This window comes from Saccostrea echinata, unplaced genomic scaffold (assembly GCF_033153115.1).
Source record: "Saccostrea echinata isolate AGI-Se365-2 ecotype Australia unplaced genomic scaffold, CSIRO_AGI_Sech_v1 ptg000023l, whole genome shotgun sequence".
Classification (NCBI taxonomy): Eukaryota; Metazoa; Mollusca; class Bivalvia; order Ostreida; family Ostreidae; genus Saccostrea; species Saccostrea echinata.
Genome location: NW_026889772.1, coordinates 6111120 through 6136892, shown reverse-complemented (window position 1 = coordinate 6136892; position 25773 = coordinate 6111120). Strand labels below are relative to the sequence as shown.

The window sequence follows — 25773 nt, the reverse complement described above, 5'->3', positions numbered from 1 at the left end:
TATTATAGGAGCATCCTCAGGTAGCGCAGATTCAAGTTTGTTCAAATTTAGGGTGGGTAGGATGGGTCCACAATGAGCAATCAGAGTTTTACAGAGGAATACATAGGAAAAAGAATCTTTAAAATTCTTCTGTTTAAGAACAGCAAATCCATGATTAGTAATATTGATATAGAAGCATCCTGAAGTAGGGTAAATTTAAAATTGTCCACCCTTAAAACTTTTCAATGTACTGATCTGACTTCTGCTTCTTCCCAGCAAGTGTGCTCAGGTGAGTGATGTGGCCCATGGGCTTCTTGATTATGGTGGACAATTTAAGATAGATTCTGTCTTGCCTTAATGAAGTGACAGATAACCATGAGAAACATTTTTCAAGAACACAGCCAAGTTTTTGTGCAAAAAGAAAAGGATCTTTATGCATAAACCAGAAGTCTCTGATGAGACTGTAGCTCTACTGGTCTACTCATAACAAAGGAAGAGAAAAGTAGCACTTGGACTTGAAGCTTTGCATCAGCAACAAATAAAATAATGATCCTTGCTTTAGTCTCTTTTTGTGGCAAGCTTTATTGCAACCAGACGAAAACTGTAGGAGAATCTTTTGAAAATATTTCACAGAAATTTTTATTTTAAATAGCCGTGGCAACATTAACGAAATAAAAAAAAACCGATAAAAAAATTATGTGTCTAAGTGTAGTCTACTTGTGTGCCAAGTTATATTGAAATCAGATCAAAACTTTAGGAGGAGTAGCATTTTGAAATTTTTTTATAGACGGACGGACGGACGACGGGCACCTTACTATCGCATTAGCTCCTCTAGTCTCTGACCACTAAATCTAAAGGTATCATTTTCATCAGCATACAAAGGATTTTTTTCAACACTTACAGACATATGCATATCATTTACCTAAATTGAAAATAAAACTGGACCTGAAGTACTCCTCTGTTGAACACCGCAATTTATTGGGTTAAAATCTGACGAAATGTCAGACATGACCTTGTTGCTGTTTACAAGATCGATTTGAACCACTTAGTTGAAAGAACACCTAAAACATAAAATTGAATGATCAACAGTGACAAAAGATGTTGTTAATTCTTTATTTTTTGTACTATGCCTTATAAAATCTAAGTAAAACAAGTGTTTGTAGAAAATTTGTTTCTAAAACCTGATCGGTATGAATACAGCAAGTTATTATTGTTTTAATAATCTAAGAGTTGAACATGGTCACATTTCAAAAGTTTCTGACACTGTACATACATGTACGCGTAGTATACTGATGGGCCTATTATTTCCGACTTCAAGTGAACTTTCTTTTTTTATTTGGCAGAAGCGCCTCTATTGGATGGAAGTTCCTTTTACAAATGCTCTGGTGGCCTTCTCCGTCAAAGGCCCATTGCTGTGGTACGCTACTTTAGCTGGTTTCCCCGTATTCGATCTCTGTTGTTTTCATGGATTCAGAATGGTTTCGTCCCGATTACCTATTCTCGCTGAGTGGTTTCGCCCCACGTGGTTTTCTTCAACCATACAATGTACTTGACGTTTATGTAGTCAAAGTCGTTTGATCAGTGGGTGTAATTAGATAAACAATACTAAAACATTTACATTTGCTGTGTTTTTCTACTATACTAACTAAGATATCTATTTGAATGCGATTTTCATATATTTACATTTGCTGTGTTTTTCTACTAAGCCAACTGTGAAATTAATTTGAAAGTCATTTTTTGTGTATACTCACGCATAGAAATATACACGGTGAAACTCGCGCTAAAGTGACATCACAGTGAACTACAGAGACGTTAATAAAAATGTAACGATATAGGGCAGCGAATAATTCAAACATCAAGTATATTATATTATTGGTGCTTTTAAACTTGTAAAATGTAAATATAAGGAATGTTTTTAAGTTTAGTGTGCTTCATACGGAGAAAATCGCGCTAAAGTGACGTCACAATGAGGCTACAGAGACGTCAATAAAATATAACGATATAGGACAGCGAGAAATTGAAATATTGAAAGTATTTTTGCAGCTTTTAAACATGTAAAATGTAAATATAAGGAATGTTTTTCAGTTTAGTGTGAATTATTGGTGTGTAAATCACACAGACTTGCACGTAGGTATATTTTTCATGAAGCGCTAGCGCTCTTCATGAAATATGCCTACGTGACAAGTCTGTGTAATAAGCATGAACCAATAACTCACACAAAACTGAAAAATTTCCTTAATTAGCACTCTAATTGAATTCGATCATTAATCGCCGCTCATTTCCGATTATAAGGATAAATGAACTTTTTTTCAAATATTATGAATATAACAACATCATCTTCGTTTATATTAGTAAATTACATAAAATTAGCCGCATTAGTTTTATGTCTTTGAAAATTGTAAATTTATTAATACTTGAACAATGTCTTTGATATTTAACAATTTATGATAACTTTGAACATTATCTTTGAAATTTTACAATTTATGAGAACCTTGAACACAATTATTTGAGAACTCCGAACTTTATGGAATTATGAGAACTTCGAACACTGTCAAAATTTGAAATTCAATTAATGAGAACTCTGCCTTTGAAATTTAGCAATTAATAAAAACTTTGATGGATGTCTTTGAAATTGTAAATCTATGAGAACTTTGAACACAGTTACATGTATATGAGAACTTTGAACACAATTATATGAGAACTTTGAGAAATGCCTTTGATTTTCATTTTTGATAAGAACTACGCAAGCTAACTCTCGATTTCCGCTTACATTTTACACCCATTTAATAAAATATAAATGACAGTTTGGCCATTAAAACTTGATTAAATGCAAAAAAGACTTCATTATTAACTGATTAATAATTTAAAACCGGTGTCAAAAACTTAATTGCTTTTATTAACGACTCTTTTCAAAAGGGGGGGGGGATGAAAATTTTATCCAGTAAAATCAGGCTTTAAAAATCGCTACATGTAGATGTTCAAATCGCATGGAAACGGATAACTTTCAGTATGTTTAACTTATATAAAATTCAACATAAAAGCTTGACAAAAGAACTTATTTTACTGATAATGTCATTTGAAATTGGTAATAAAATGACAATTTTTGCATTTTTTTGTCTGTAAAAATATGCCCCCCCCCCCCCCCCCCGGTGAAACAACAAAAGCTTTGGTATGAATTTGTGAAATAACAATTCATAAAACCCTTAAAAAGGAATTTTTGTTTCTTGATTTCTGTATTGAAAAACGCATTTTTTTTCACAAAAATTAGAGTCATCCCTCTTTGTTTTCCCATATAAGTATATATGGGAAATATAAATATATATAAATATAAAACATAATTCAAAACTGTAAAATTTTAAAATTTGACTAGAGGTAGGCGGGAGAACAATACTATCGTTCGTGGTTTTTTAAACAATAGCTAACAATAGCTTTGAAATTTAACAATTTATGAAAACTTTGAACAATGCCTTTGAAATTTAACAATTGTGAAAACCTTGAAAAATTACTTTGAAATTTAACAATTTTTGAGATTTTTCAACAACACTTATTTAAACAACATTCAACTCCTGTGTCAAATAAAAAAAAATCTGTTTAACTTGAATTAGGAAGAACATATTCATTAAACTAAAATTTTATAGAACAACAAGTTTAGAAGAATGTACAAAATGATTTTTTTTTCCTGATCAGCAAATAAAACGTACCTGAGAACTTGCTATCATGTGTCCGCCTATCAGTTCTCTCAGTATACTTTGATTAAAAAGAGGTTTGTCCTTCTGGTACAATACCATTCATAGGGACTATAATGATAAATGAATACCATTAATAATTAACTTAAAATTCATTTACAATCTCGGCATGTGAAATATAGATGAAGGACATTGATTTTAAGCTCACAACTATGTACAAAGTCTAATGAACGAAACTGTTTACTGTGCAAGCCCGATCATGTAAGAATAGTGTAATATACATGTACTAATTGTTAATACATGTTGTTTGTGTTAGGTATAGACTTTGCTGTAAATTTTGAAAACATCAAAAGAAGTTTTTTGCAATTTAAAATATCAAATTATATTAAAAAAAAATATTTCATTCATGGTATTGGACAACATACTGCCTACACGTATTTATTTCACTTGGTTAAAAAAAAAATGAAAATTGGAAGCAGAACAAACTTTGACCTCTTATAAATCAGAGGAGGGACAAGGTGCCATGGAGGAGTAAGCATCCCCTGTTGACCGGTCACACCAGCCCTGTGCTTCTTGTCATGATCGGGAAAAATCTGTAGACAATTCAGTCTGAAAATAATAGTCTAACAATTTGTACGAGAAATGTCAGTTATCATTCGAGTTAACTATATATGTATTTACTAACAAGGTCATTGTATCGACCATAGAAATTGCTATACCATACCTGAATGAAATTCACAGCAAGAATTATTCACATGTTTCACATGAACAAAATTTGTACTTAAAATACAGAACATGAATTATACAGTTTTACACCCTCTTTTTAATATGATATATTCTGATGTTTGAGCATTCTATTTTAATTATACGTAAAACAAAGCTAAAAGGTGTCCAAGAACCGGTCGCAAATTTGAAGAGTTATTCTACGTCCACCAGTTCAAAAAGTACTACAGTTATTATCTTTCTCACGGTGAAGATATTGAAAAAAGCTGAAAATTTTACTAAAGATTGTTGATTGACTTTGAAGTTAAGGATTTCATTTGTTTTTAACAATATTTTTTTCTATCCTATCTTCGTTACCAACCTAAGTGATGGGACTAAAAATGAAGTATTTCATTCACATATAAATTAATGAAATGTCATAAAAATAAGTGCATTATGACATTAAAAACAAATGTGAGCTAATATTAATGGAGTAGCTATACCAATTACCTAAATTTTCATCGGATTAGCTACCCTATATGTTAGTGCATCACAAATATAGATTTATCATCATAAAATTTGATCAAAAATTAAATAAAAACAATGATAACTATGAAATGTCGACTTTCAAACAAAACGGATATAAATTTCTTTACAGATTAAATCTAAGAATTGTTTTGTTGTCTCTGATAGCTAGTGATAGTCCATGCATTGAGAAAGGAGGCTGGTGTCAACAGAAACCATTCTCGTGTGACCATTGTGAAGGTACTAAGCAGTGCTGTTTACCCCATGAAGGTTGGTAGATTTGTTCATATTGTAAACATATGTTGAAACTCCATATTGAAATACATGTTTTGTTTGATAGTACAGAGCAATAATTACAACAGTTACTTCCAGTGGATTGTTTTTTCTGTTCGCAAGTATTGGAGCAATGGGGAATGGAGGGGGCAGATATACAAATTAAATTGATAAGTTTGCACAAAGAAGTTAATATGAACATATACCTGCTTGTAAGCGAAATGGGTTTTATCTTCACTGGAAGATTCTGTACCTTGGACACAATGAAATTTAAAAAAAAGAAACAAGGTGTTTGGTGCTGAAGAAGAGATAAATCAGTCAACAATATAAGGGCCCAAGTCGAAAAAATTCCAACGATAGTTGACATTCCTTTAAAATGCTTTGGAAAGTTTTTCGATTCATCACTGACAGTAAACATTCAAATGAGCTAAAGCCTACCTTAACATCATGGCTGGAGAAAGTAGACATTAGTTGCTCTTGGACTTTGCTTGCATATCCACCTCCTTATTAACTGACATACAGAATATGGTATTCTCACAAGCTGTAGCTCAGATCATTCACCAGTTTCACTGACCCATAAGTTCAATGAAGTCCAACATGGGAAGGATTTATGCATCTGTGTTAAATTTGGGACCAGGTTAACGCACTTTTTGAAAAAAAAATATTTCTTTTGAAAGTACGTTAATATCAACCATATTAACGCACTTTGAAAAGAAATGTGCGTGGCTTTGTCAATATTCTTGCAAATTTAAGGTAAGATAAATAATGATTTGAACCTAGTTGGATAACTTTTCGGTGATGACGTCACATCAGGATCTGAGATATAGGTGTTTTAAATATTTTTAGTGGTTGTCTTGTTCCGGAAGATTTTCCTATAAATGTTATAAAAGGGAAATTGGTCTTTTAGAAATAATGGAGGAATTAATGTTTAATAATATAATTTGTTTCTTTTTTCTATTTTATCCAGCCTGTAATAAGTTCTGTAGATGTAGGGGTCGAGAATATTCTCTCTCTCTCTCTCTCTCTCTAATCTATCTATCAATCTATCATACTCTTCTATCTATCCATTGTTAACAAATATAACACATGGCTGTCTCAATTATTTGATAGTAAAAAAATAAATCCTAGCCACATTACTCACTCGAATGAAATTTTTATATCTTACTCTAATAACTTTTTCTTAAAAAATTCTTATAAACAAAAGTTATGCAGTCAAATTACTGAATTACTGAATTACATAAAAAGGCTAGACATGTCAATTAGCATGTTTTAATTACCCTGCAAATGCCTTTTTTCCCTGAGGAATCATTAAGGTCTTCTGTTTCCAACGGAAGACATTTTACTGATTCTGTTGGTTAAAATTATTATTAAGGTCTTCTGTTGTTTTTATTTCACTATTAGTAAGGTCTACCGTCTTCACGGAAGACCTTATAGTGATTCTTCTGTTTCTTATTATGTCGCCCCAAACGAAGTCGGGCGACATATTGCTTTTGTACGCACAAACTTTACAGAAATTAGAAACTCTAGATGTACAGTCAAAATTTGAATTTTTCTATATTCCTACCATTGCCATGGAAACGGACGAACGTCCAGAATATATATTATTACATGACAGAGTGAGCAGAGGTATCATTTTCTTATTATAAAATAAATAGGGAAGGTATAAAGAGGTAACCTACATTGCTATGGTGATATCAAAGGGTAATCAAGGGTAATGATCTTTGTCTTAGCATTACAATATGTAATTCTAGAGTGACAATAGCTTGTCTGAGCAATTATGCTATTAAAGGGTGACAGGGGAATCTTTGTCTAAGCAATAAATATATCATATCCTCTATAGACTAGAGCTAACCCTTGTATTAGCATTAAATTATCTTAAGAAGGGGGTCGTCAGAGATAACCTTTATCTGAGTTATGATATAAAGAATGGACAGTGGTTAACATTAATTGTTTATGCAAAATAGAAAGAAATCAAAAATTGAAATAAGTAATTTATTTCTTCACATGATTAAATATTCAAAGGCTTATTTTCATACCTGTTGCCTTTATTTTGTTTTTGAAATATCTTTTAGGCAGCAAGCTCTAATTTCTTAGATGACTGATGATGATCCTAATCATAATAAACGAAAAACTTTGTTATTTAATCATATCTATTTTTGAATCAGATCTACGAATCGGTGAGATACCAGGCTATGCTAAGATACTTGAAAAGTTATTGAATGGGCACAAAAAGAAAATTTCTTTGTTTTCTATAGTTAACCACATGCTGACAAAATAAGGGGGGGGGGGCACCTGTCAAACATCGCTACTTATGGGCCTGACTTGACATATCAAATTATCGTCGTGTGTATAAATGTTCAAGAGGTTCGATCCTGAGCTTTTGAGTAGATTTTTGTCTGGATCTTTATTTCTAAAATTCTGCATTCTGCATTAGTTCTTACAGTAAGAAATTTGAATTCTAAAATGCAAGTTAAGCTACATTCATTTGAAAGCCCACAATTAAATTTTATACAAAAAGCATTAAGTAAGGAAATATATCTTCTGGCGGAAGTTTTTTTTTTTTTTTGAAGAAAATTATCAATTTTTCTCTTTCTAAGTTTTTACAGTACTTTTAAGTTTGGATTCCTATTTTTCCATGCATGCTGAACAAAGAGTTGTTTTGTGCGGTGAAATATGTTATGCTGGTCCTGAAATACTCATTAAATTAACTTTCAGCAGTCTCGTTTAAAGTCATTGTTTTGTAAGTTCTATGGTCGATACAATGACCTTGTCAGCAAATACAATTTATCATTGAGTCAAATGCTGACTGACGTTTTTCATACTAATTGTTAGGCCATTATATTGTGACCTAGTGATATAAAGATGGAAATGATGATGGTTTCTATATTTATTCACATATCAACAAGGTGATTCTACAGAAAAATATAAGTACTTGTAAATATATACAATTTATACATAGTAATACATTACATACGACAAGTAAATACGTATTAAACTTTATTACTCATAATTTTAGTCGTTTATTTACTAAAAAAATGTAAACCAAAGTTATTAACAATTAACATGTAATAAAATACCTTGTGCGAGGTGGTAAAGTCTACAGTCAGGAATCGCCAGATCTGCAGTAATTTGAATTTAGATTCAGCTCGCTCTTATTACAAAAGAAACGATCTGATTTGATAGTTCATTATAATAATAGCCAATGAAAAGTCCTAGCCAATAGTAAAGCACCAACTCAATCCACCTGCGCACATAACTTTTATTCTCGTTAAATTATTTAGAAACATGTAGTTAAAATGCAATATTTCAATAAATATATTTAATATATATAAATCTGCCCACATACTTCCCTGCTTTGAATTTTATCGTCCCGATAAAATCAAATTTTAATAAATTAATGGACACAAAAATATACATGTAATATAAATCCTACGCACAAGTCTTATTTTTCAAATTCACACAGTCTATAATTCTTCATGACAGTTTTTAGTTGAGAATTAAACTCACATACTGTCCTGCTTTCCGCGCACAGGTAAACTACGTCGTAAGGGTATTGGAAAACCAATGTCACTGCTTTTATTATTGTCACACGCATCACTGTTTGAATTTGTAGGTACGCGTTTTATGTCCCGTCTATGAAGAGTTCTCTGATGTCCGTCATTACCAACACATTTTCTTTACATTTGGATGGTTCCAACACTGTGTTGCCAAAAGTACGGGGAAATATGACGTCATTCAGAGACTTGTTAACGTTAAGTTATTATGACGTCACAATAAACGTTACCATGAGTATATTGTAAAACATCATGAAGAAGAAATGAAAGCGCTTATGTTTTACTCGTTCTCTGTGTTTTTTTATGTTTAAATATTTTTTTTATATTTATCACCGACCACTGTGATTTTTCTTGGATATATATATATATATATATATATATATATATATATATATATATATATATGACTGCCGTCATGAGAAAAGGGCCCTTATCTTTTGACGTCACATTGCGCAGAAAACGACGTCAAAGTCGGAGTATTGTAAACACGGAAGTATTTTCGGTGACTGCGTTTCCTGAACAAGAAATGAAATTATATTTTCAAGAGTAACTTAAAAAAAACAAAAAAAAACAAAAATCAAATTATATGAAATTTTATGTAGACATTTTTAATAAAATAATAATAATGTTACTATTAAGTACATGCATTTATTCATAATTCTGTTTAAGTATTTAACTTGATATCACATAGTTAATCTCAACATTGAACATAGTGTTAGGTTCAGCGATGAATAGCGATGTCTTTATGTTATGCATGACTAAAGATGCTATATATTTGTTTTCTGAGCAATTTGCAAATGCTTAAATTCGTCTCATATTAAGTGTCTTAATATTAAAAGGTGTTCTACATACACGTATCTAATTTTTTTTTTCAGAGAGAGATCAGTGCATATATACGCGTTCTTTACAAGTTTTTCTTTATTCTGAAAAACACCTTCAAGAGAATGTAGAAATTTCAGTTTTAATCCATAGTTAAATATATCGATATACACAGTTAAATCAGCTCAGGGTGTAGCGCCGATTTCCAAATGTTTGTGTGTGTTTGGGGGGGGGGGGGGTAATTGACATGCAAAAAAAAAAATTCCAAATAAAAAGGCAACCAGTAAAAGTTCAAACTAAAATAGAAAAACCATCTTTGTTTGGATATAGATACAGGTTACATTTGAAATTCGAACATCCTTCTAAACCGATAAATGAGGACAGGAGGGAGGGGGCGGTCCCTATTTAAATAATTCTATACTACATGTAAATTAACAACAAGAGAATATGCTAAGGAAAAAATGGAGGAGGGGGTGCCACGAACATTTTGCTAAAAAATACTCTAAGAAAAGAAACAATTTTGTAATGATCAAATAAATACATTAAAAAGTAGTTTCTGACAAAAATTACTATTTCATCAATTTACTTAAATTTTTCCGATAAAAGCCGGCTTGAAATTGAATTGCAGTATGTTTAGGAATAAAATACAGGTAGTGTGGACTTTTCTAAGAGCATTATACTCAATGTTGATGATCATATCAGTGATATTATAATGGAAAATATTTATGAAACCTGCAGAAGAAACAAAAGATTAAACAATAAATTAGGCTGGAAAGAAATTACGAACTTCTAATAGATGTTGATATGTCGACATCTTATGAAATTAAATCACTGATAGAGGGAAAAGTACTAGTAACAAGTGGTTATGGATGTCATATTCAAATGTTATATAAATGTTCAAAATCATCAACAACATTAACACCAATCGTAAGACAACAAAGACAATCAAGAAATCTACATTTTGAGAAAGATGAAAAATAAAAGCACTGGTGATGTGTACAGCAGAAAAAACGGAGATTCATGTAAAGCTTTGAAATATGTAAGGACGCATTATTGAATTCATGTATGTAATAAATTAGTCACGTTTCGCGTTGAAATCTTGGACGTCGATCTAAACTCTGATATCTCGATACCCTGGATATTTCGACATTTTCTGAAAGTTCCGTTGATGTCGGGAAACTGAAGTCTATACCTGTACAATGTACATGACTTTAAGGAAAAGGATTTAAAAGACACACACACCTTTCTGCTTTTTAAGGAAAAATGTTGCAATCGTGAGGTAACAGGCAAAAATACTAGTCATGTTCTTTATGTTCTTTAATTTCGAGTTTCAAAGGAATTAGTATTAAAAAAATAAATAGGGGAAAAAAATGGTTCGCCTATTTTACCTTTACCTTTCAAGGCAAAAGCAGATACTAAGTCGCCTATGAAGAGAGTCAAGTTAAAGCGGTAAAGTTTCAAACATTCCAGGGGATACTGCTTAACCGCTTCGCCTCATACAAAAAAGTATAAACATGTGTGTTGAATGTAATAATTGATTATTGGTTAAGACATATATGTGCATTTCATCGCATCGAAATATGAAAAGCATAGGTGTCGGTATATATAGCTGATGTCACGGAAGAAGATATATTCAAGTCTCGCACGATATTCAGTTTCAATTTCAAATTTAATTCGTCAAAATTGTAATGCAACTGTATACCTCGTATATTTCAATCCGCACAGAAAAGTCTAGCTCCGTTTAGTGCGCATATATAAAAAGAGCCATGAGCAGTACAACCATCTTTTTGATCAAACTATACGATGTTTTTAAAGAATTGTCCGTAAATCTGAGTTGGAAACCAGACAATCGTTGTAAACATTGACTTGCAATAACATGAGTGGGTAATATCTGACGAGATTCTGATTGTATCAATTCCAGGAATCCAGAGAGGTTATTATTTCAGATCGAGCGCAATGCTACAAGAAATTTAATTTTTCTAGGATTGTGATTTGAAATGTCGAGCTTTAGTAAGCTTAAATATGACAAGTGACTGCCGGCTATAATTGTATGTCCAGCAGGTAAGAATTAGTATCTGGCAATATGATCGCGAATTGTCTATTCATTCTCACATTAGGAATCATTTTTACAGAAGCCAATTTCCATAATGTTTTTCTTAATATATATATATATATATATATATATATATATATATATATATATATATATATATATATATATATATATATTACAGTAGCGGCCCTTTTTAGAAATGAAGAACGATTGTTGTGACTAAGTTGTACAGCAGTAGCGTCAAGGGCACAGGTGCCCCCCTCTCCCCCCCCCCCCCCCCCAATAAAGATCAAAGTACAGAATCATTTATAACCGCTTTTGGTTAACTAGGTGTGATTTACTTAAGTAAGAAGTTTACAAAAAGTTTCAATTTTCATGTACGGAATAAACTTTCATAAGACAATCTTTTGTAATCATTATGTGCCTTTTTTATGTTTCTACTCCATAATTAAGACAGGCGAAGAAATTAAATTGTATGGACAATAGAAACTTAATTATTTAAATATATTATCTAAATATTTTTTTTAAGTATTCCAAAAAAAGGTTTAATAAAAAAAATCAGCTAGGAATTAGCAAGCAGATTTTTTTTTTATATTTATGATTTGTTTATGAACGGAATAAACTTTTAAAAAAAATTATAAAAATAAAAAAAATTAATTAAAAATAAAAAAAAAATATTAAAAAAAAAAAAACAATTTTACATATCATGGCGCATCTGAATTTATTTATTAGAATTCTTCGCTGATACAGAAAATACATGGGGTATTATTATCCCCTCCTAACAAAGTTATAGGGGATAAAGTAACGCGCGTGTGTGTGGGTAAGTGAATGCGTCCTTTTAACTGAAAAAAAAAATATATATATATCGGGATCGATGTGCTCTTTTGCGAGGGGATGTCCCGCGCGCGGTGCCTTCTTTTGATTGGGGATATCTCCCTTTTCTTTGGGACATCTGTGTAGTTTTTTATGTTTTAATATTACACCTTTATATATTTTATAAATTGAGCTAGAGTATTTATTAAAATAAAAAAAAGAATACCCTGTGTAAAATTCAATAAGTATCATTATTATGTTTTTGACTGAATATAAACCGTTTCTAGATCCTGTCCAGAATCCCCCCTCCTCCTTTTACGAAATTACTAGATCAGCTCAAATATAATGAACTAAGGTGACTTTCCTTAGGAATAATTACATACTAGTTTCTTGGAAGAAAAAAACATTTTTTTTCTCAAGTTTATATGTGTCAAAACGAGTAAGGTTATCTAAATAATTTCAAGAATGTTTGGAAACTGAATTTGACGCACGCGACGTCATTACGTTTTCAGTGAGTAACGTCAACGTTGTTTTGAAGCGCCCCACTAAAATGCTCATAAAATACTGAAAAAGTGAGATATTTTTAAAATTTATGTATATTTGCATTCAGAAAGAGTCAGTCTATCAAAATTTACCAAAATGTCAATTTGTGGAATTTTGACCTTTAGGTCCCTTTTCTCATGACGACAGTCATATATATTATGTTTATTATATTATATTAAATTATATTATCAAAAAATTGAATGAATTTTGGTAAATTGAATAGATTGAATTTTATTTAACAAACATTTTAAAAATCTTATTCAAATACAATCATATTAATTACTTTCTTAGATCTAATAGATTAGCACAGACATGAAAGTCGTATATTGAAGGAGGTTGGATCCTGCTTTCACAAGAAAATTGGTTTAATCAGTAAGTTTTCGGATTTGGCTACACAACGACGTTTACAAATTCTTGCAATATTCCTTAACATCGTTGAACATCCCAGGCCAGTAACATCGGTCTTTGATTACACTGAAGGTTCTTTTAATTTCCTGATGGCCAAGGTTGTTGTGACACTGGTTAAGAATTTCTAGTTTCAATGAAGATGGTAAAATGTATTGCTTGGTTTTTCGGATCACACAAAGTTCTGTAAAGTATTCCGTTTTCCAGAGTTAAACGATTCCATTGTCTAAGAAGAATATGAACATCTTTTTCACAATTCTTGCGTTCTTCTTTCTCTGGATAGACGCCTTGATTCATGAATGTTAAAATTTGGCTAATGACTTTGTCCTGAGACTGTCATTGCTTCAGATCTTTATGGTTGAACTGGTAAAAAGAACATTTTACTTCATCACACATCACCGCATCACACATCACTTCAGGTGAATCTTTACACAGACTTTGTTGTACACACTTAACATCCTTTGGAGTTTCAGATGACCACAAATTTCCAAGACTGGCTGATGAGGTAGGTATTTCTTCATCACTCTCTAATTCACGTGAAAGAGCATCTGCGTTCGAATTATGCTTTCCACTGCGATACTTTATTTCAAAGTTGAATAATGCCAATTGAGACTGAGACAGCGTTGTTCGTATGCTTTTAATTTGGAAGACTGTAGATACACAAGCGGGTTATTATCGGTATATACAGTGAAAGTGGAATTCCCGAAATAATCCCTAAATTTGTCAGTAATGCTCCAATACAAAGCGAAAAGTTCGAAACGTCGTGAACTATAGTTCTGCATATTTCGTTCATTGGGACGCAGAGCTCTGCTTGCGTATGCGATAACACGTAAATGACCATCTTGATGTTGGGAAAGTACAGCTCCCAAATCGCTGAGACTTGCATCTACTTCCAGTACGAATGGCTTTGTGGAATCCGCATATCCTAGAATCGGAGCAGAGGTAAGTAATTTCTTCAGTAACAGAAACGATTTTTCACATTCACTATCCCAACTGTCACAGAATAACTTCTTAGATGCATTAGGGAATTTCCTGATTAGGTTGTACAAGGGTGCTGCAACTTGCGCAAATGACTTAATAAAACGTCTGTTATATGACGCTAGTCCAAGAAACCAAGAAACGAATGTAACTGTTTTGGTGTTGATGGTGTTGCCCAGTCACTCACGGCTTTCACATTTTCTGGATCTGTATTAATTCCCTGCTTTGAAACAATGTGGCCAAGGTATTTCACTTCCTGTTTGAAAAAATCACATTTAGATGGTTTTAACTGAAGTCCGTGCTGACGAAGCCTTTGAAACACTACTTCTAATCTTTGAATATGTTCTTCTATTGACCGCGAGAACACAATGATGTCATCTAAGAATACAGGGAGTATCCGGAAAACGTCGTCGCGGAAACAATGTTGCATAAGTCTCTGAAAGGTTGCGGGAGCGTTACATAGACCGAACGGCATGGTGTTAAATTCGTAGAGTCCAAAAGGTGTGGTAAACGCGGTTTTATGCTTGTCCTTCTCTTCCACTGCCATTAGGTTATATCCCGAAGTTAAATCCATAGTAGAGAAATAACGAGATCCACACAGTGTGTCAAATGATTCTTCAACGAGGGGAAGAGGATATGCATCTTTGACCGTTTTTGAATTCAATTTCCGATAGTCTACACATAGTCGTAAGTCGCCGTTCTTTTTGCGAACAATCACAATTGGCGATGCATATGAACTGGTAGTTTCTCTGATGATATTTTTATGTAATAGTTCTCCAATATGTTGTTTCACTTCTTGGAACTGAGTCGGGGGAATTCGTCTGTATGGTAAGTTAACGGGCACTTCATAAGTAAGTAGAATGTTGTGTTTCACTGTATCTGTAAATCTCTTATCTAAATCTGAATGCAAAAATACATTTTAATATTTGTAGAATAAATTTTCTATGTTGCGTTTCTCTTGGTCTGTTGCATCTATGTTGTTCAAATTAACAGGAGTACGGAAATTTGGGTCACAGGAATGTTCGGTAACAGATTCAGTTGTATTACACTGCACATATATTTCCTGCACTGTACCACAATTAGAAAATTGTACGGGATCACTGTTCTCGTTGATTACTTCTTCTCCTCTAGATAATACAGCTATACGTGTTCGAGGTGAAATCCAGACGTCGGAATCACTGATGTTCAAACCGCAAGTAGAAATGACCCTTGATCACTTGAACGAATGTCCGAACTACAACAAACTCGGAATGATGACTTCACTTTTGAATTGTTGGATATTTCAGACACTTTTTCATGATACTTATTTCCATGTTTTTGAATAAAAATGTCTCTACACTGTCCAATAATATTCATTCCTAGAATTCCCGGGATATTATGTTTATGTTTTCTGGTCATTGTATCTTCTGGATCTTTAATTATCAAGATACCACAATCTTTAATAACATTCCCATGCATTCAACGTCAGCTTCTATGTATCCAATATAAGGAATAGAAATTCCATTTTGTGCTTTCAAATTTAATTTCCCATCATTCTTAATGTTTTGCACATAGCTTCAATGTTATTTCTATAAAAAAACTTTCCGTAATTGTTATCACAATGAATCCAGTGTCTAACAAACAGTTGATTTCTATTCCAAACAATTTTATGTTGACTGTAGGGCTCGGACCAAGAATACGATTGACACAGAGTCCTCTATTTCCTACTGATGTCAGACTCTGCTCATCAGCAGGATCTATTTTCCCGAGTGCTGATAACTTGAAGAAAAGTTGCGTGGACAGTCTCTTCTGAGGTGATTCTCACTGTTACAGTTGTAGTAACGGCGGCGTAATTGTGGATACGATGATCGGTATTGTTCTTTAGGTTTTGACAGTCTGTTGTTCTAATCGTTTTGTTAGATTGTCGATGTTTTGTTCTCGTAGTTTTATGAGTTCTAGGCACTTGTCAATTTCTTGATTAGTTTTCTCGGACGTCTTCGTAGATTCCGTTACTGAGTTTTCTGTTGAATGCTTCTCTGTTGAACACTTTGTGTTCTAGAAAATGCATTTTCGGTTGCTGTCGAATGAGTCGTTTCAATTCTCGGCATAATGAAATATCAATCACATTTTGCGCGAATTGTTAAGATAAGGTCAGATCAGGATTCGGAATAACATCTGTGTTTTTCGTTGTTATTTTCTTTATGAGGTTCATCAATGCGTTACTGTATTCACGTAAAGATTCTCCCTCCATCTGTTTTCGCTCAAAGAAATTTCTCTGTAAAACTGTAATTCCTTCTTTGTTTCCGAATGTATCACTCAAAATGCACAAAACTTTAGTTGGATTGTTTTTTTCTTCATATGATCTGTATTTAATTTCTTCTTTTGCTGATCCTGTTAAATTCGAATATATAAAATCGATGCTCTCCTCTCTATTCATACGGCGGCTATTGATAACATGTTCAACTTCCTCTATCCAATCATCGACATGAATGTCGTCCTTTTCTTCATTTCCACTGAATTTTGGTATATTTCGGACTGGCGTTAAGTAGGTTGTTTTGGGTCTGGTATATTCTTCATTGTCCTTATCTATACTTCTGTTGAGTTCTTTTTGTAGGGTTTTGATTTGTTGTCCCAATTTCATAGTCCGCTGTTTAAAGGTACGTCGATCAAAATAACGGTAGTACTGGAATTTCACAGGTGAGTTATTTTTACCGATGACTGCTCACTGAATCCTGTAGACATTCTCGCTCACACAAGAATCACCTTTGACTGTAAATACCGGTGACGCCATTTGTGGCCTAGTGATATAAAGATGGAAATGATGATGGTTTGTATATTTATTCACATATCATCAAGGTGATTCTACAGAAAAATATAAGTACATGTAAATATATACAATTTATACATAGTAATACATTACTAATTACATTAAACTTTATTACTCATAATCTGAGTCGTTTATTTACTAAGAAAAATTGTAAACCAAAGTTATTAACAATTAACATTTAATAAAATACCTTGTGCGAGGTGGTAAGGTCTACAGACAGAAATCGCCGGACCTGCAGTGATTTGAATTTAGATTTGGCTCGCTTTTATTACAAAAGAAACGATATGATTTGATAATTCATTATAATAATAGCCAATGAAAAGTCCTAACCAATAGTAAAGCAAAGGAAGTGTTCACTAACTCAATCCAACTGCGCACACAAACTAGCTTAACTTTTATTCTCGTTAAATTATTTAGAAATATGTAGTTAAAATGCAAAATTTCGATAAATATATTTAATATATGTAAATCTGCCCACAATATACAAACTGAATTGTCGACAGATTTTTCCGTAATTTCCCGATCATGACAAAAAGCACACGGGTGTGACCGGTCGGCAGGGGATGGTCACTCCTCCATGGCACCTGATCCCACTCTGATGTTTTGGAGGTCCGTGTTTGATCTGCACCTATTTTGTAATGTTTAATGCACTTTTGATACTGTTCGTTATCTCCATATATTCCACTTTCATGAATTTCATTATGATATTATGACAAATATAGCAAATATATTCTGAAATTCGAGGATAAAATAGGGCCATTTGTAACTTAAAAACTACACTTTTTCAGTCATATCTAAAAAATTACATCGTAGACCCCGACTTCTGATTTTCTTTTCTAAATATAGAAATTAACTTTGATTATTCTGCTTAATTCAGAAAAAAGTTTAAGACTTTAGAATAATTTTCTTGCTTATTCAATTTTTATTGCCCAATGAAATTACATGTTCTGAGTGCAAAAAGGTAAAAAAAAAATTGGGTCCATTGATTAATTTAGAAAAAAAATATATTGGAGGAAAAACTTCAAAATAAAACAAGTCTCTGAATGACGTCATATTTCCCCGTACTTTTGGCAAAATAATACAATAACGAAGAAATAATTGTGACTCAGTAAAATACTCTACATGTATAAAAGTAGTGGAAAAACATGACGTCAATCAGAGACTTGTTAACGTTAAGTTATTATGACGTCACAATAAACGTTACCATGAGTATATTGTAAAACATCATGAAAAAGAAATGAAAGCACTTATATTTTACTCGTTCTCTGTGTTTTATATGTTTGAATATTTTTCATATATATATATATATATATATATATATATATATATATATATATATATATATATATATATATATATATATATATATATATATATATATATATATAGATGAATTTACTTTTGTGCCTTTCACGCCTGAAGAGTTCATATTATACAATTAATTACCCCTTATGAGGTCAACATGGTGAAATATGGACCCGAGACCTGGCCCACGAGGTGACCTGACCTGACAGACGCCGCGTAGCGGCCGAGGTCCGGTCAGCGAGTGGGCCAGGTCGAGGGTCCTTATTTCACCATGTTGACCTCATAAGGGGTAATCGATTGTTTTATTATACCAATATAAGTTAAAACAATTTTTGTAGGCTTAATTACTAAAATAAGCAATTGTGTATTAGACCTACGAACTGTTATTATCAGTGTTTCATCGGGATCGGGATTCGCCAGTGAAGTTGTTTACTTTTCGCCTGCAAGTCTTGTAAGTTTTAATTTGCACCGCCGATTTAGTAAAACACTCTGTGATTGTCAGTAACATGCATATTTATAAATTCACAAATACCATTCCCGAGTACAATGGCAATCTGGTGAAGACTTTTACTGTACAAAAGAGCCAAGTCTGCATTCGTTGAATTTGACATTGTAACGAAAGTTTCAATGAAAACGATAAATTTTATGACGCATCTGAAGGACAATCGTATTCCGTATCATAAAAAGACCCTACATATCTTTGTAACGGCATTTTTGTAATGTAAAATCATTACTGTATGCATTAATTTTTGAATTTGAATGGAATTTAAATTAACAGGCCATTTTTAGTGGTCATTATTTATAATGACCGGGTCATCATACCCCACGTGCAATGATTCCTAGGTCATTATTGCTGTAAATGGTACTTTTTGGAGTCATTATTGAGTTTGCCTTCTAACAAGCCAATCAAATTTCAGTATTTTTAATAGAGGTATAATAAAAATTGTATTACTGCACAAAATGATGAACTATTTGCGGTTGACCCGAGGTCTTAGCTGAGCGTATGTTTTATTCCCCCGCGCTTTGTAAAGCAAACACTTTCAAAGTTAACATTTCTGGTGGAAAATCATATCATCAAAGCCTTTAGAATGAATAAATATGGCGCCACCGTACACTACATGGTCATTGGCAGTGAGAGACAGCTATTTTATTTTATTATTATTATTATTATTTTTATTAGTATTATTAAATTTTATTATATTACTATATATATAATTTTATTTAAAAAAAACCTGTTCCTGTGCATAAGTAGTACATAAGTACGTGATGTAATTTGGGCGTAAGCACATAAGGGTATATGTAATGAAAGTATGTAAATACTTGAAGTAGTTGTGCGTAAGCACAGGTAATTAAATAGTGGTATGTAAGTACCTGTTTCTGTGCGTAAGTAGTACGTAAGTACTTGATGTAAGTGTGCGTAAGCACATAGGTATATATATGAAATTACGTAAGTACTTGGAGTAATTGTGCGTAAGCACAGGAAAGTATATGTGGTACGTAAGTACCTGTTTTATGTGCGTAAGCACATCTATGTGTAAATGAGTACGTATGTACTTGCTGTAAATGTGCATAGGCGCATGTAAAAATTGTCCAGAAAGTACACAGTACTTTGCTTGTATGTGTTGTATCATGTAGGTATTGTAGTACTTAGACCGTTGCTGTGCATAAACATATTTTTACTTCTGTAACATGTAAGTGGCTTGGATATTTATACAGAACATACTTCACTTCATCTGCTAAGTACCATTAAAAGTAAGCTTACATGTGCAATGCCAATGTAGAAAAACATGTACAAATAAAAGAAAATATATTTACATTTCCTTCTTGAAATTATCTTCATATATATATATATATATATATATATATATATATATATATATATATATATATATATATATATATATATATATATATATATATAACACAAATCACATTTAAGTCTTTAATCCTTAGACATAGCTATCTGAGCATCTCTAATAATCTCAATTGGGGTTTGTATATAAGTTGTGTAACAGTCGGATGACCAGCGACTAAGGGTCTTCAATAAATGATCTTCCAATCTAACTTTTGCTGCCCCTATTCTAAAAGAGTGGCCATTGTAATTTTTACCATCTAATCCAAGTTTATCTAACATAATTTTTACCTTCTGGATAAAAACATTACGAGATAATGCACTATTGTCACTTTGTAAAAATAATGGTTCTTCGTGTAAAGCCCTGATGCTTCTCATTTTTAAATATTTGGTCATGGCTTTCACTGGATAGGTAATAGTTTCATGTGCGAAAATTGGAATGGAAACACCATTCCTAAAAGGGTCTGTCATAGATCTTTTAAGAGTCAAAACCAAATGATCTTCAAAAAGTGTTAAATCGTCAATACATAGATTATTTGCTGCAACAAATTTCTCATCAATGGTAAACTCCCCACATCCTAAACCGAAAAAAAGCTAAAGTACAAACAGATTTAAGCACGCTATCTGTAAAAACATCAAAATTCCTTGATCAAGTAACATACACATTTTTGTTAAAATATCTATGATAATAGGCAAGCGAATTCTTTTGTCTCTATTACATTGTGATTTCTTTATGCCTGACAAAATGGTTTGTAGACCTTGTAATGGTTTCCCATAGCTTTCTAGGGGGTTAAAACCACCTATTCGAAGGTACATGTATCGTATACCACTTAAATAAAGTTTGATAGTAGAATAACTTAGTTGCAGCTCAGAATAACAATAACTAACATATTGTATTGTATAAACGCTTTCTCACTAACAATCGGCAAGCCATTACTTGACTTTAAGTTCATCAACGATACAAATTTTAGGAAACTCTGTAAGCCAATCTGGTATTGACGTCTGGTCTTGTCACCGATAGCTCTGTCCCAAAGTTCACTCACAACGGTTTGAAGTCCCATGGTGTTACGGGGGACACTTGGTTGGATTCACGTCTGCATTTGGAGCTAGATTGCGAAATCGTTGAAACTGAAAACGAGAAAGAGCGTCAGCTATTTCATTGAAAATGCCTGGAACATGTTTGCTATATAATAAAAATTATTTTGTACAGAACACATAACACATAACTAAACTACGCATAAGTTTCATGATAAAAGTTTCTTTGGAACGTCCCTTTTGTATGATTTTAACCACTGATTCATTATCACACATGAACTGAATTCGTTTCCTTTCCAACTATGTCCCCAAAGAATTGCTGCAACGACTATTGGATAGAGTTCTATAAATGCTATAGACATTTTTGCATCTGTTGAATCCATCAGGTCAAGTGGCCAAGGTTCACTGACCCATTTTCCATCGTAGTATTCTCCAAAACCTGAATTCGAAGCAGCGTAAGTGTAAAGATGGAGGTCTGCATTGGACGTAAGATAACGCTCATAGAAAACTGAAAACTCCATTCCATTCAGATAGAAAAGTAAGCCACATTTTCAAGTCATTTATGCACTCTTGATTTAAGTGAACATAATAGTGTAATTCCTTCAATGTAGTGGATAGACTTATTTGATAGCTTACAAATGCTCGGTCTGGTAGTATAACTCAGGTAGCAAAATTAAAATGCCCTAACAATTGTAAAAGTTCTAATTTTGTGCATGACTTTTTCCTTAAAAGATCATGAATAAAATTGGCAATGCGCTGTACTTTTTCTTCTGGTAAAATGGCTTGCATTTTCTCTGTATCCAGAATAACACCGAGATAAGTAAGACGAGTCGACGGACCTTCTGTCCTTTTCTCTGATATAGGAATTCCCAGCTTCTTAAAAATCATTTTTAATATTAACATAGTTCTTTTTCCATCGCCTGTGGGCCTGTCAATTGTACGAAAATCATCCAACAAATGCAAAATTGTATGGATACCATAGTTGTGCCGTGCAATCCAACACACTGCTTGAGAAAGGTTATCAAATATCTTAGGGCTAGATCGAGATCCAAATGGTAATCTTACACAAAAATAATAGTTCTTGTTCCATTTAAAACCCAGAAAACGCCACTGTCCAGTTTATACAGGAATTTGCTTGAAAGCGTCTTGAATGTCTGTTTTACATGAAATTGACCCTTTTCCATATTCTTGAATGTGACGAATAGCATCATCAATTTTAACATACGAAAGTGAGCATTTCTCTTTGTCAATTAAACTGTTGATGCTTTCATGATTTGGGTCATTATGAGGTGAAGATAAATCTAGAATGAGCCTTTTCTTTCCTGAATATTTTCCAACTGCTATTTCCACAGGACTAATTCTATGTAACATGAATTGAGAGGATGTAAAAGGGCCTATGACAAAACTTTTCTCTACTTCCACCCTTCTGAGACTATCAACTGTCCTTGGGTCTTCACGAGCTGATTTCATATTCTTACATTTTTAATTGTTACAAATTTCCTCTTGCTGTATTAGAATGTCAAAACCATTGGTTAGACTGTCAATCAAATAATGTACAAAATTTTATCAGGATGTTCTTGTAATTCACTGCCCAAACGATGAGTATTTACTGGTGTTGAAGCCTTGAATTCTAGTCATTTTGAAGGCTGTAATTCTGCATTGTTCTTTCCACTGCCATGAGGTGAATTTTCTATTTTCTTCCTTTTACATTTCTTAGCACTATGTGCCTGGAAGCAGATAAAACAGACATGCTGGAACTTGCATTCTGTTCTCAAGCAGCCTCTATCACTGTTGTAATTGTTGCAGAGTTCTTTGCCCAGGTGGTATCTTCTACTCCTTCCATGCATGTCGACATCTCTGTTCATTGTCCTTTGAATTTTCTGTTCTTTAACATTACACATAAGTGTGCTATGAACTGTCGAACCACATCTTTCACACTTCGTAACACTAAATCCTGCACAGACTCTCATTAAGGGTCCCCCAAAGCCCAATCTACTTAAATATGGTACTGTAAGAGAGCTGTTGAAGCTTTGGCAGAGAACAATTTATGATATTCATAAAATTGTTGACCCCAAGTGGAAAAAAACATCAATGATGTGAGAAAGATATCCATCCAATTCGCTACTTCTTTGAGGAAAAGTTTCGACCATGATTGATTTATATATGGTGAAAGCCTTAAAGGACTTATCGCATATTTCTAAATTATTTGAAATTAAAAGCGTAAAACGTTCCTTATGACCACAGTTTATAAATTTTGTGTTTTTACTGCGGATAAACCGCGGTATTAACCAATTATTGACTCAAATGAAAACCCCTGAATTAAAAATCTAACTTAATTAGATAGCAATCACGTGACCCTGTGACGTCAAAGGCGACAATGGCTGATCAGCTCTTCACGTAAATCTTACTAAAATATACGCGATACAACCTGAATTTTCTGCGTTATGGAAGACCAAATCACTGATTTTATCGATATGAAATTTAATATCCAACCTTATATTTTAGAATTGTCAGCAAGAAATAATCTGAAAAATCCGTTAACATTGTAAAAATAGCAGCGACGATAGCGAGGGAGACGCGGCGAAGACGAAGAAACTCGCCATCACAATACAATTTGATTTGTCATTTTATCACATGCATTAACTTATTTGATTCACAAATTTAATATTACATAAATTTGTTATTCTTCGTTTTTAACATAATATTAATTTATGCAAGTATGCTTTCATATGTTTTGTAAAGGATGGCGGTCTTGAAAAATAATTTTCCGATCACGAAACATTGCCGTAATCAGACCTACAGATTCTAAATGTTTGGAATAAAAAACGAAAATATCTCAAAAGTCTTATACCTTAGAACTAGTTAATGTTTCTATAGTAATTGAAAATTACTTTAGGAATTAATTTTTTCAGCATTTTTCATAATTAAGCTGCATTTGTCGTTGATAACTTCGAAAATAATGTGCAACTTCTCATCTCTCTATCACTGAATTGTCGCCTATGACGTCAGAGCAGTATTTCGCCGAAATCCGACTGAAATATGCATATTGCCGTATTTGAATTTCAATTCTCAATATCTCTTAAAATATGCTTTTAAAAACGTTTATTGTATTCAGAATTTTAATAAACAAGGTTGTAGATAATATTTTTCATAAAATTAAGATTTTTGAAAAATCATGCGATAAGTCCTTTAACAAATTCGCCGATGGATAATATTCTGTTGAGACTTTCGTCCTTCTCTTCTTCTTTCTTAGTTTTTGGGGCTACATAATTTGACAACAAGAGTTTACACATGTTAACGTCCTTACCCGAACTGATTTCTTTCCGGATTGTAGGTGATACTGCCATCACATGCTTTAAGTCCGCAGAAGGGACGCCACTCGCACTCGTTTCTTTCATGATACTTTTGAACAATTCGGGTGTAGTTGGGTAGCCGCTAATTGATCTGGAGATCCAGCTGCGAACGGTGCACTACTTCGGTTTTCATAAAATTTGCGTAAAGAATAGTCCTCTTCTTCTTTATCTTTATGTGTCTGTTGTATAAATTTCACTGTCTCCTGTAAGGCGAACGGTGTAGCCATCAACACAGAATTTTCACTGTTTACGTTTCTCTCCGGAACTGTGATACTTGCTGGTTCCGTTGGCGCATGCGCATTTACATCGGTGTAAGGAGGGGCCCCTCCATCGGGTACAGATGTTTCAGAGTAGGCTGAAGCGGATAGTTCGTCAAATCGTTCCGTTATATTGGAGGTACATTGAGCTATGTTTTCATCCTCATTCCTTACCGCGCTTGGTCTCCTCTGAGCAGAGTCAATATTTACTGTTTCCCATCGGTATCTATCTCTTTCTTGCCTTTGTTATCTAACCATAGTTTCACTAGTATTTTGTGAGGAATAGAATGATTAATATCGATGCCGCATAGTTTAAGTTCATTTTTCAATTAATCAATTGTCCAAATGTTACGATCGTCAACCTCCACGGTTGCTACCCTTCGAACCCTGGATCCTGATCTAGTGCGGTTCATGGCGGGGTCAAAGTCCAAAGACACGGATCACTAATTCATAATAACAACATTATCACATGGTAAACACATGTAGTAGTCCAGTAAAAGCAGTTAGTCCAGCGGAATGAAAACAACAGAAATAAAAATGAATGACAAGTGAATAAATGTTACTGTATAGGGGGAAAATAACTCGCGGTGTTAATATCCGCTATATTCACGGTGTTAATAAATCCATGAATTCAACAAACAGTGAATAAGTTTTCAATAACCTCCATGTTATATTTTGAAATTTGAGAATAAACTACGATAGGTATATATACGTGCAATACATGGTCATTTAAGAAATTACGAGTAGTACTTGTCATTCAATTATTTTAATCATCAGGCTTTACTTTAATTCAAATCAGCAGATAATAACCTGTATTTGTTAAAAAGATCTGTAA

General features: G+C 33.0%; 1 protein-coding gene across 1 annotated transcript in view; it reads left to right on the top strand.

The window, feature by feature from the left end:
- Nucleotides 1–25773, top strand: part of LOC133191378 (uncharacterized) — a 110502-nt gene that overhangs the window by 46483 nt on the left and 38246 nt on the right. The window contains exon 2 of the mRNA XM_061327133.1: nucleotides 5061–5162. Within this exon, the coding sequence (XP_061183117.1) occupies nucleotides 5061–5162 (102 nt within the window). The remainder of the gene's footprint in view (nucleotides 1–5060; nucleotides 5163–25773) is intronic.